At 44.6% G+C, this 13,440-nt stretch overlaps 1 protein-coding gene across 1 annotated transcript in view; it reads right to left on the reverse strand.

The window, feature by feature from the left end:
* Positions 1-13,440, reverse strand: part of IQGAP1 (IQ motif containing GTPase activating protein 1) — a 127,832-nt gene that overhangs the window by 11,769 nt on the left and 102,623 nt on the right. The window contains exons 23-31 of the mRNA XM_066592693.1: positions 13,204-13,412; positions 12,391-12,546; positions 10,166-10,329; positions 7,670-7,894; positions 7,425-7,565; positions 5,976-6,060; positions 3,105-3,337; positions 2,429-2,561; positions 632-734 (exon numbers count right to left, since the gene is read on the reverse strand). Coding sequence (XP_066448790.1) covers positions 632-734; positions 2,429-2,561; positions 3,105-3,337; positions 5,976-6,060; positions 7,425-7,565; positions 7,670-7,894; positions 10,166-10,329; positions 12,391-12,546; positions 13,204-13,412 — 1,449 coding nt within the window. The remainder of the gene's footprint in view (positions 1-631; positions 735-2,428; positions 2,562-3,104; positions 3,338-5,975; positions 6,061-7,424; positions 7,566-7,669; positions 7,895-10,165; positions 10,330-12,390; positions 12,547-13,203; positions 13,413-13,440) is intronic.

Raw genomic sequence — 13,440 nt, forward strand, 5'->3', positions numbered from 1 at the left:
TTCAATATGTACGATTTAGGCATATAGAGGTCATGAGGTGGTCCAGCTCTGTACTAAGAGTCAGAGAGGAGGGCTGCTAAAGTAAGAGGCACAGCCTGACCATGTACTGACTATTCCTATGAATTACTTGCAACTAGAGATGAGCGAGTATACTCGCTAAGGCACATTACTTGAGCGAGTAGTGCCTTAGCCGAGTATCTCCCCGCTCGTCTCTAAAGATTCGGGGGCCAGCGGGGGAGAGCAGGGAGGAACGGAGGGGAGATCTCTCTCTCCCTCTCCCCCCCGCTCCCCGCCGCAACTCACCTGTCACCCGCACCGGCCCCCGAATCTTTAGAGACGAGCAGGGAGATACTCGGCTAAGGCACTACTCGCTCGAGTAATGTGCCTTAGCGAGTATACTCGCTCATCTCTACTTGCAACGTGTCACTTTCCATGTATAATAACAACATTTGATCACTGGAGATCCCAGGATGCAGATCAGCAGTGACCACAGGCTGTCCTGATAAAACACCATTTAGCAGTCTGTAAATGGGGTAAGCCAGAGAAGTCATCTTAACTTTTTTTTCTTTTAATTGATGTTCTCATCAAGCATAAATCCTATAATCTATTCATCACACTAACAATCTCTCACCTAGAAGAGACTCAAGAGTTGGCACTTCTCCAAGGTCATCCAACAGCTCATGGATGGGATCATTGTGCTCCGGAGCGATTGCATCCTGGTGGTCTAGAAGCAGCTGCAACATGACGAGTATTGTTAGTCCCTGTCCGGCGGTCACACTCACACCACATGAGAAAACAGGTTTAGCTTCTATTTGTTTTACCGTTAACTCCATTTATGATGCAGAAGAAACCTTCAAACTTTGTTTAGTTTTGTATTGCATACAAGTCTATAGGAGAGCGCGAGCATGGCGCTGTGCAAAGAGTTGGATGTTCAATGCCACGCTCCATCTTCTGTGGTGGGCACCGCAGGAACCAGGGAGTGGGTTAGTATAGAAAATATATCACTCGACTCCTTGTCACGTTCTCTAACAGCACCATAACTTGGTTTATGGTACTCCAGGGAGCTCACCGGTTCCCTTTAAGTATATTGTATTGTTACCGCCATAAACATGGATAGCTAACATAACATTCAGGCTGCACAGGTAGAAGTCTATACGGCTCTCTTCACAATATACTGGAGGGCATAAGGGATTTTGTAGCATTGATGTAAACAATGGATCTGCTTCCAACAATATTCCAAACTACATGAGAATGAACAATCTCATTGATAAGTCATTCATACTCAGACAGTTTGCATAATCGAGATGGTTGTCACATGTGAATTGAAGTTGAATGACTGCTGATCAACTTGCTATATTGTTGACTATTATGAGCAGATTATCTGCCTGTGTAAATGGTAATGCTACTACCTGGATTAACATTTCCCATTAACCTTGCCAGGTGTGACACTATGAGGGCGCATTCACAGGAGTGACGCAATATCGGTCCGAGAAACTCAAAGGGATGTCACACTTGTAAAATTGCTATGCTCACTAAGAGAGTGTGTTACAATTTGCAAGAAAATTGCATCGCACTGCTGAACATGTGATTTTCATGCCTATGAAAAACCGCATGTATTTTCAATAGATAAAAATATCACATTGCACTCGCATGAAACTCCGATGGACATGCGAGTGAGACGTGACTTTTTTTTCTCACCTATTAGAAACAATGGGAGAGATTTCTGTGGACTCCAAGAAAAGTAGAACCTGCTGCGATCTTTCTATCTTACAGCATCGCTGCAACAGAAAAATCACACGTGTAAACACATCCATTGATAAATGGGGTTTATTTCAGTGTGAGTTTTGTGCGTCACGCAATGCACGGAATTCGTGCAAGAAACTCGTTTGTGGGAATACACCCTTAAACATGACTTAGGCTGGGTTTCCACTCTGCGGTAACCACATGCGTTGGAAACCCAATGCACCCACGGCAGCCGATAGCCGAATAATCTTGCTGATAATGCCGGCAGGATCACCAGGCAGAAAACCCAGTCTAAGATTAAGGCAGGCTGTCCATGGGCGAGTTGTCATTGCGTTACCCACGGCAATAATCCGGCCGCAGTTAATGCAGTGAACGCTTTTCATAGGAGAACTATGGAAAGAGCAGCCTGACGTCCCCTAGCTGAGAATCATAGCGATTCTCTGCTCGTGGGATTCAGTTAGCGGCATTCTGCGACTTTCCACGGTGAGCCTATCTATTAAATAGGCTCACCGCGAAGACCTGTCAGTGCTCCCCCATGGCAGAACATCGCTAGCCATATTACGCCTCAGCTGTGGACAGGCAGCATTACAGATGAAGATGCGATAATGGCAGGTAAGACAGAATATAACCAAGTTCTCAGTGCAGCCTGAGCCTTATCTACACCCCACAAAGCACAAGTACTTACTGTGTGTGTGTTCACAATTTCTCCTATAGAAATGTAGATAACTGGTTTGGTGAGGGTGATCAGATCGGAATATTCATCCACATTAAATTTATCCTGCGGCTCTGGAACTTCACAAGCAGCTTGGAAGAAACGTCTGTGGACAATTATTATAAATTAGCTTTGGGAGGATGCAGCAATCGTGAGCGATATTAAAAATGGCATTGCAATAGTTCTGTATAATGCTTGTAATGTACATAATGCAGTAATTTAGAGGTTCATACACTAAACATATTAACATGTGACTTATGAGATGGAGAAATACAAGGAGTCCAGTAAAATTCTTCATTGAGTTTCAATTCATTTTAGTTGCCACGACAAGGATAATGCCGGAGAACCACTGATATCGGTTGTCATATGCTGCGATACACATAAACCAGAGCAATACTTGGTTCATAATAGAATTATCCGGTACAAATGCTCTGCACATATAACTTCTCTGGAACAATCCAAGGAAAACGTAATATTGCTACTGTATAAGACCACTACTTTGTATCCCCTCCTGTGTTCTCTCCTCCTTCCTGAAGTCCTCACATATGGTGTCCATAGGCTTGGCACCCAGGCATGCGTCATATCCCCCCTCCCTTGCCTTGCAGCATCTTTTTCACACAAAGCGATTACTTTTAACACTTGTTAATACCTAAATTTCTGGTAGGATTGAGCAAGATATTCATTGATCATGCTCAGGTGGGCATTGTCCCCGAGGAACATCTTGTTGGAGGCGGCGTGTTGGAGCATCTTAGCAATGGAGCCAAGGTTACGACGTTGATCTGTGGTTAGCTGACCTCCAGCAGAAAGGTCAATAATATCAAAGGCATCAGGAGCGACAATAGCCGGGTTCATGTAGCGGTAGTACAGGAGGTTTCCAATAATCTAGTAGATAGAAGCAGATGCATTTAGAGACATCACATATTTTTCACTTCTCGAAGTAAACCAATTTCATCGTATAACAAGAGTTAAAAGGGACCCTGTCACCTCCCAGAAGCCCCATAAGAGAGAAAAGGGGGCGCAGAGTTCCAAAGTCTAATATTTATACTTCTATTCAGCCCTGTTCCCCTCAAACGGCTGATCGCTGCACGGAGGGGACAGCAGATAAGGAAGAGGACGCGTCCGATCTGTAAGCTCCCCGGGGCACTTACTGTGTGGTACATTAGTAAGTCCTCAGCATGTTATTCCAACATGGTTAAGGCTAAATATTGCATCGGTCATATACACAAACCTTTTATCTAGCACTGTACTAGTGAAACAGAATAATCACCTTGGTCAGAGCTAGTGCATTATCGACGCCTCAGCGCAGAGAAGCAGAAAGCTAGAAGAACAGAAGAGAGGAGATTTCAGCTAAAGTGCGGCTGTAGTCAGCGACAGTAAAGAAATCAGAATATTTGGAATGAAAAAAAAGCATAGGAATCCAAAGCAAAACAGCTGTTATTCTAGAAGTGACCAGCAGAGGGCTCCATATCCCTAAACATTTCTGCATAAAAGTGCATATGAAAACATGAGAACAAACCATCAAGAACTTCTAATTAGGATATACAAGTACAAACATTTAAGGAGCATTTATTTTCTTTCATTAGAATTCACATTATTCATTAAAACAAAAGTCAAATCTACCAAAACGAGTCCCTGCTCATAGGGCATTCACACTATCCTACCAAATGTAATGGAGGGAAATACAAGTTGAAGTGTATCAGACGTTCGCAGATAGTATCCGATGTTATTAGGGCCGAAGGAACCGCACTAAGTATTAATATATGGAAATAAATGCAACTTGTGAATGTTTAGGGGTCCAATTACTTTTGGTAGGAGTGTGCATCAGTAAAACACCAGCTCACCCGTCTTCAGCCAATTCTGTTTCCAGGAAACCCAAGGACAGGGTACATGAAGATGAATTTTGGAGCAAATGATCCAGCTCATAGCTTAAAGAACATAGCTTTATTGAAAAACTTAAAAAATATATGCAAGATGGCAAAAAATTGTGTTTGACACCCCAATAATTGCATAGACGCGTTTTGGACGCGATAAGCATCCTTAGTGTTTGTGCAAAGGCTAAAGACATTTATTGTGTCCGAAATGCATCTGGTTTTATTGGATTCCGGAAAGCTGGATCATTGGCTTCAATGTTTATTTATAAGATACCATAAAGGTGCCCACACACATAACTGCAAAGGGAGTCGAACGTGCCGATTACTTATATGTATGGGGGTGCGACGATTCTTCACTGATAGATGATATCAGGGGAGAGAGGAATACAGCATGTTGGATCGGAGCATGCCCAATCATTTGTTCTCATGGGAGATAAGCAGAGGTGTCTGGCAGCCAACTACTCCCTCCTCACCACTGAGAGTGCATGGAGAGCACGCATATGTATGCAAAATAAGTGCCTGGCCGACAGCTTCTGAAGATGAATAGCAGCTTAAAGGGGTTGTCCCGCGAAAGCAAGTGGGGGTATACACTTCTGTATGGCCATATTAATGCACTTTGTAATGTACATCGTGCATTAATTATGAGCCATACAGAAGTTATTCACTTACCTGCTCCATTGCTAGCGTCCCCGTCTCCATGGTGCCGTCTAATTTCAGCGTCTAATCGCCCGATTAGACGCGCTTGCGCAGTCCAGTCTTCTCCCTGGTGAATGGGGCCGCTCGTGCCGGAGAGCTGGTCCTCGTAGCCCCGCCCCGTCATGTGTGCCGATTCCAGCCAATCAGGAGGCTGGAATCGGCAATGGACCGCACAGAGCCCACGGTGCACCATGGGAGAAGACCCGCGGTGCATCTTGGGTGAAGATCCCGGCGGCCATCTTGCTAAGGTAAGGAAGAAGTCGCCGCAGCGCGGGGATTCGGGTAAGTACTAAACGTTTGTTTTTTTTAATACATGCATTGGGTTTGTCTCGCGCCGAACGGGGGGGGGGGGGCCTATTGAAAAAAAAAAAAAACCGTTTCGGCGTGGGACAACCCCTTTAAGAAACTTAACTTAGGTGATGCACATCCACAAAACAGCCCTCAATTTTTAGATGGGAGTCCCATGATAGACTTCACTCAGCTACAGTATGGAGTAACAAGCCAGTCAGGATATGCAGTGACAGAAGAGTGCAATACTAGGCAAATTTCCTTATCAGCTGTCTTGGAAAGTGGAGTAATCACCCATGTCGTAGCGGTAACGTGGAGTAAAAAAATATATACTTCTGTTTTTGGCAAAGGGAAATGGTCCCCCTCCACACCCCTCTGGAAGCAGCTCATCTCTTGCAGGAACAAAGGATAGGCGATCACCATACACATTAGATAGTCCAGTTTTATTCAAAGGTAAGGCGACACTGACTTTTTGTAGGGCTACAGATTGATTGTAACTATGGAGCTGCAGGACTGAGCAATATACTGAGTGGTGTGAAATCCCGTGGACGGCAGCTGTTACTCAATGGCTAAAATCAAATTAGCAGCGCTCCAAAAAAGTCTCCATGTAGCGCAGGCCTAACGGCTAGCTTCATTTAACTTCATCAAACCTTGTAAGAACTAACCTTAAGCAAGTCATCTTCTCCGGCATCAGGAAACTTCTCATGAAGGGTACCTTTCAGAACCTTTGCAATGTAACGCATAGCATAACTGGAACAATATGGGAAATACTAATGAGTTATACAGAACATGTGAAATGGTTAAAAAAACATGTGGGTAACGTTAAGCAGTAACGATCGTAGAAAATGGACTTCGATCATTACTTATGTTGCTGCATTAAGTTTTTAGTTATTACCAAGATAAGTATAACACTAAGGCCTCCTTCCCACGAGCGTGACGGGCTCCGCCGCGTAATATTACGCAGTGAAGCCCGTCACAGCGCCCCCCAGAGCCCCTATACTTACCTGCGGGAGATAGCGTGAAAACGCTTCCCCGCCCACCGCCGCCGCGTCACCGGCCGTGTCACGTGCGCGGCCGGCCGTGTCACGTGACGCGGCTGGCCGCGTCATATTGCGTCATATGACGCGCAGCGGTGGGCGGGAAAGCGTTTTTTCACGCTATCTCCCGCTGGTTACAGCGGGAGATAGCGTGAACGGACGGCTTCCATTGACTGCAATGGAAGCCGTCAGCGCGTACAGCCCGTCCTCACCCGCAGAAAATAGAGCATGCTGCGGGTGAGGACGGGAGAAATCACGGTGCGTAATTCCGCGGTGGAATTCCGCATCGTGAGCATTGTGCTATTAGGTTCAATAGAACCTAACAGCAGGGTGCAACGCAGCGGATTTTTGCCGCGGATTTACGCGGCGTAAATCCGTTCGTGGGAAGGAGGCCTTAAGCAAGCGCCCCTCAATCAGAATAGTTTAACGTTTCCATTTCTATGTGTGAGCAATTTCAATATCAGAACATAGGAATTTATTACAGAAACGAACGGCAAACAGTCTGGCCCGTAATAAACACTTCATCTTGGTTCCGGAGTCAATAAGTAAAAAGTAGCACAATATTTTCTAGGCATGTTGCAGATTACCGACTTCTTGAATTTCCATGGCTATTAAGGAATTAAAGCAATGCTGCAAAGAATTAGGCTGCGGCTACATGATGACTCTGCATGTCCTGTATCGTGGCCAATGATTTCTATGTAGCTCTGTGACATTGCAAACTAACTAAAGTCAATGAACTTGTGTTGCAGCTTTCAAGTTGCCACAACTTGCTGATCACAAGAAACACAAACTTGCTGGATTTCAGGTCACAGTAACTTGAGGGCCACAACACGACTACAGTGGACTTCTATTCGTTTGCAAAGTTGTAGGGTACAATGTGATTTTTGGCCATGTGTAGTAGCCAAAGTCATTGTGTTGCCCTATTCTAATGTGCACCGAAATAGAGTTTTTGGTGAGGAACCCCCCAATCATCATTTGGCATGATAATAAACAAATATTGGATTACAGACCTTTTAGGTGAAATATCTTATTTTCTGCAATTAACTGTAATACGTGTGAAATAACAGGCCAACTTACGGGATCTTATCAACTGAACTGACAATGGCAGAGAGGAACTTGTCTGTAACCGTCCTCATGTTCTTGATGGAGGCATCCAGTCTGTTCCTCACCTCTTCATGGGACATCGCTTGCTCTGGTGTGACATCATAAGGCAGTTTGCTGCAGAAAAAATAAAAAATATTAATACAAATGATGAAGTTTGCATGTACATAAAACTACATGTCATGTCCCGAATACTTTAAGCAGAGTGTAGAGCATCTCACCTGGCTTCTCCAGTCTGGGATTCCATCTGGTTGACCCAAGACTTGTAAATATCCACCGGGTCGGTTTTGATGTTCAGGGTCTTGTCATCCATAATCTCTTTCACGACTGGTGACAGGATCTGCCTCAGAGCATTCTGACCACGAGCCCCACGGTTAAAGCTTACCACCATCTTTATAACGGTAGGATTCCCAGTGACAATTTCCTGAATCATGTCAACCTTAGATCTGCGATAAGGCAGGAAAACATTTTGGGTATTAAATATGCAGATAACTTCGACGATCGTACTGGACATGAATACAGACATCGGACTGTTCCAGCTGTGATTAACAACGGCTATTGTCGGCACGTGTAAGATCCAGCACCCTTCTACAACAACATCATCTTTTTCAGTTTGTCTTTGCTCTTCAGCATAAAAAAAGTTACAAGGAAAGTGTAAACAAGTAGGATAGTTTATTAGATATTACGGCTTAACTACTACATTAATTACTGTTTTAACTGTCCACGGCAATTTGGTTCTTTACAATTACCTGAAAACCTATTAAGAGTCAGATTAACATATGAATATTTAAATGGCTTGTAAAAAAAAAAAGTACAATTCTTCCAGAAACCACATCACTTCTGTCCATGGATTAGGCCAGCTGCACACGAGCGTGACGGGCTCCGCCGCGGAATATTCCGTGGCGAAGCCCGTCACGGCACCCCCCAGAGACCCCATACTTACCAGCGGATCCGGCGTTTTCGCTCCCACATGACGCTTCCCCGCCCACCACCGCCGCTTCACATGACACGCCCACCGCGTCGCATGACTCGGCCGGCGGTAGGCGGGAAAGCGTTTTCACGCTCTCTTCCGCTGTGTTACAGCGGGAGATAACGTGAACGGACGGCTTCCATTGACTGCAATGGAAGCCATCAGCGCGTACACCCGCGGCAAATAGAGCATGCCGCGGGTGAGGACGGGAGATTTCACGGTGCAGAATTCCGCGGTGGAATTCTGCACCGTGAGCATTGAGCTATTAGGTTCCATAGAACCTAATAGCTGCGGGCAACACAGCGGATTTTCGCCGCGAATTACGCGGCGGAAATCAGTTCGTGGCAAGGAGGCCTTAAGTCTGCTACTTCAGCTCATCCCTATTGAAGTGAATAGGGCCGAGCTGCAATACTAAAAACACAACCTGTATACTGTTGTGGCAGTTTCTGGAAGAAAGCAGCCATGTTTTACTAATCATGGACAACTTCTTGTATATGAGGCCATCTCAAGAAGTATAAGGGTATGCTGATGGGCTTACATTGCAAAACGGATCAGCAGCCCATGTATATGTATTGCAATAAACCGTACCTCAAGCAGATTTAGGCCAGCTGCACACGAGCGTGACAGGCGCCCCTCAGAGACCCCAAACTCACCAGCGGATCCGGCGTCTTCGCTCCCGCATGACGCTTCCCCGCCCACCGCCGCCGCATCACATGACACGCCCACCGCGTCACATGACGCGGCTGGCCATGTCATGTGACACGGCCGGCGGTAGGCGGGAAAGCGTTTCCACGCTATCTTCCGCTGTGTTACAGCGGGAGATAGCGTGAACGGACGGCTTCCATTGACTGCAATGGAAGCCGTCAGCGCGTACACCCGCGGCAAATAGAGCATGCTGCGGGTGAGGACGGGAGATTTCACGGAGCGGAATTCCGCGGTGGAATTCCGCACCGTGTGCCCTGAGCTATTAGGTTCAATAGAACCTAATAGCTGCGGGCAACGCAGTGGATTTTCGCCGTGAATTACGCGGCGGAAATCCGTTCGTGGGAAGGAGGCCTAATAGTAAGGAAATCCACACTGAAAATTTGCAACAATTCTGCAACATGTGAACAGATTATTCTTAACGCGTAAAGGTGTGTTTAGATGTAACTATTCATTCACTTCTCATTCGTCATTCAGTTTCAGCCAGCATAAAAATCATCCGTGGCTTATTAACTTCGCGGTACGCTTAAACAATCCCCGATCAGGGTTTCAATACTGATTCGTGAAAACCCTGAAATGTGAAACACTGAACGAGAAGTGAATGATTCTCAATGATGATCAGCCTGTCTAAACAGGCTGAATGAGTGCGAATGAGCTGGTGATGACATCACCAGCTACTTCGCTCAGGAAAATGAGAATTGCTCGTTTCTCATTGTGTGTAAAAGGGCCATTACTAAACCTCTGGATGACTTTTCAGAATAAGCTGTCTTGTGTTTCCATAATGTATATTACACCGTGCAGCAGGAAGTTCCGATGTTAGACCTTTCTTCTGCACCATGAATATACATATGCAGAAGAGGGTTCCAACATCGCAGCTCTCTTCTGCATAGTGTTAGAAACATGTGACGGACCTCGCCCAACATGGGACCAAAGCAGGGAAATCTCAATGTCAGACGAGGTCTGACACTGGATTGGAAAGGGTTAAGATGAAAGTTAAATCTGTTCAATGCTGTCAAAAGCAAGCTGTGTATTTGTAGCCACTTACTTTATCTCCTCCTGGAGAGCTGTTTTGAAAAGACGCAGAAGCAGATATTCTTCTCTTTGATTGGAAGCATAGTTATAGAGCGTAAAGATGACAGAGTCCATGAATTTGGTGGATTTATTCTGAGGCATTTGGAAAATGAGCTTTGCCAGATATGTTGGATTAGTCTGCAGAAACCAATGATAAGCAGTTTGTTAAAATATGTCACGCACCATACACATATAGAGCCTTCAAGTCAAAACTATGTAGCTTTACAATATGATACTGCACATTAAACAATGTATGCTGAAGATAATCAGGACACTGGAGCCTTGATGAGCAACAACCAGAATCAACAACTATGGCTCATTGTGCTGCTCGCAGCTTTTATTAAAGGGTTTCTTTAAGGCCACTTTCATACATGCCACTTTTTACCATGATTAGCGCGGCCCCCCGAGCACCGCGGTACATCGCCGCCATTGATTGCAATGGGGCCTTAAAGACTTGCGCTCAAATGTGGCAATTCTAACGCTGCGATTTTCAAGTGTTGTTTGTTCTATCTTCGTTTTAGCGCTTTTTAACAAACCCCATCACCCATCACAATGATGGGGTGCGTTAAAAAGCGCTGTCAAACGCCGTGACAGACACTCAAAAACACTGTTCAAAATCGCTGTAAAAATGCTACGATTTCGGGTGGCCTTTTCTGAACGCATATGTGACAGTAGCCTAAAGGGAACCTGTCATTGGGTTGATGCTGCCCGAACTAATGTCGGCATGAAACCGAGACAGATATGCACAATGCCCGCATGTGTTATTCTGAAATGCAGCAGCATTTCAGAGAAACACACTTTGAAGTTTGACTCAGGAACGGAGCTCTTGAGTCAAAGAGGCGGATCGCACCGGGCTCTCCGCAGCCGCAGTATGAAGACTGACCGCTCCTCTCCCTGCTTGTATATAGGGAGTGAACTGCTTGTGGTTCAGCCAACATGAACCAGCTGACAGGTTACCTTTAAGATTAAGCACCTCAAATACCAATATTTTCTCATTTATATTGTGACTCGGTCTATAGTGGGTTGTTTTTCTTCAATATCCCTAATAGTGTACTATTTACTCATTAGTTAATTTAGATTTGCATTTACGCACAGGATAAAAGTATTGTTTATTGTGAAGATCTACTGGGGTAATTAACTTAAAACATTGTACTGGCATAACAGGGTAAAAGAGGAGGTAACCGCCACAAACTCAGCATTAACCCTTTCCAATCCACTGTCTGACCTGTAAAGACATTATGATTTAAGGCTGTAGAGCTACAATGTTGGAAGACGCCCGTCTGGGTTCTCTTACTGTATATTGCCAGCCTCTCTGCTCTTGGAGTCTATCCAGCGTGTCACCTCATGCAGTACTGGCTTAAGCCAGCAGATAGCGCCATTGTATAACAGCAGAAAAAGAGTAAGCCCCCTAGGAAAACCAGGATACAAATTGGATTGGAAAGGGTTAAAGCCACCCTTCAGTTTCAGGACATAATTCTGTCCTGGATTGGAGGCATTATATTACCTGTAGTTGATCTTCTCTAAACATCCTCACAGTTCAAGGCCCTGTTTTCAACCCACAGTGCATTGGTAGCGTTAGACTACCAATTCACTATACTTGCTCTCCGACTGGCTAGTGCTGCTCTTGCGATCAGTGCTGGCCAATCACAGAGTAGCGCACTGTGTGCATTATGTAGTCAGAAAATGGCGATACCATGTTGATCACCTAAAAATGGGGCCTGAACCAACAGAACAGAGGGACGCCTGAGATCAAATACATGTAATATATTCACTCACCCCTTTGTCTCGAGACAGAATTTTATCTCTAAAAAGAGAAAGTCGATTTTAAAACACCATGTTTCCCCTTTTTGTTAAAGCAACCTTCCGGGCCTGGAGAAGCAAAGATGGCCTGCCTAATTTTTTGACTACCTGATGCACACTGTGCGACACTACAGGCTGCTCTGACTGGCCAGCACGGCCCATGTAGGCAGCACAGGTGAATCAAAGCAGGAGTAGCGTTCTACTCGAATAATGCATTCTAATACACAGTGTGCATCAGGCAGTTAGAGAAGCTGGTGCGGCCATCTTTGTTTGTCCAGGAGAGTCAATTTAATCTGGTATTTTAGAAAGCAAACTAAAATAATTCATTGGATGTATTCATTCAAGTTGACCACTAAGACTAGATTACACTCTATGTAATGCCATCTAGCAGTAACATACCTGCAGTAAGTAGAAGAGATGCTGGTAAGCCTCCAGCTTTTCCCTTTTCTCCTTGCTCAAAGCCTTCAATCCTCCCTTCTGCTTGTTTAACATCATCATATCAGAGAGCTGCTCCTTGTTTTTCTTCGTTAACTTCTTACTATGGGATACAACATCCTAGAAAAAAAGAAAGCTCAGTGAGTAAAGCATGGCATCGGTTTATCAGGCCTCTCCAAAATCATAAAAAGCCAACAATTTGAAGCCCCTAGGTAGAAAAAAAGAAGTATAAGTAGGAAAAGTGGCTTTCACTTGTTACAACCTTTCTCTAAGACTTGAATTTAGTGCAGGAATGCACAATGCAACTTAGGTTATTCCCAAAAGGCAAAGAAGTTCCAAGTGACCGAGTAACCCAGAGAACAATTGCAAAACCTGATGTTCCTGCAAGTTGCACACTTCTTTTAGTCACTTTATTGCCCGAACCTTAGCAGTTCTACTAGCCTTTAGCAGCATTAGGTTTCCATATGCCAGAACCGTGGCAATCAATGTTTTCCATCACATACATGTTAGTACAACGCTCTTCAATACATATTTTACAGGGGAAAATTCTAGCATGTATTATATAGAGCTATACGATACCATGCTACAAATGTAGCAAACGTTAACTTGACACTCAACAAGTTATGATAACTTCATTCCAATGTATTACATGGCTGTAAGTAGAGTTATCACGACACACCAGACATGCTATCCACTACAACAACTGTATCGAGAAGCATGTCATTACAGTACTACTGACTTTACTGCCCAAAGTGATACATATTGAAAAGGATATACCTGCAATGTAATTTTGTTTTTCACAAGAAGTCCAATCTTGATATCCATAAGATTGAGGTCATTCTCCAGCTGCTGGTTTGATCTAAGAAGAGTCACTACTTCCTCTCTTAGCTTCATGACTTCTAATTCCTCCTGGAAGTCCTGATCACTCTGGTCCAAAAGATGAACAAACTTGCGCACTACTGCCATCGGTGGATTCTCTGCATTGACTGAAGCAAGGATACATAGAGAAGCAAT

This window comes from Eleutherodactylus coqui, chromosome 2 (assembly GCF_035609145.1).
Source record: "Eleutherodactylus coqui strain aEleCoq1 chromosome 2, aEleCoq1.hap1, whole genome shotgun sequence".
Classification (NCBI taxonomy): Eukaryota; Metazoa; Chordata; class Amphibia; order Anura; family Eleutherodactylidae; genus Eleutherodactylus; species Eleutherodactylus coqui.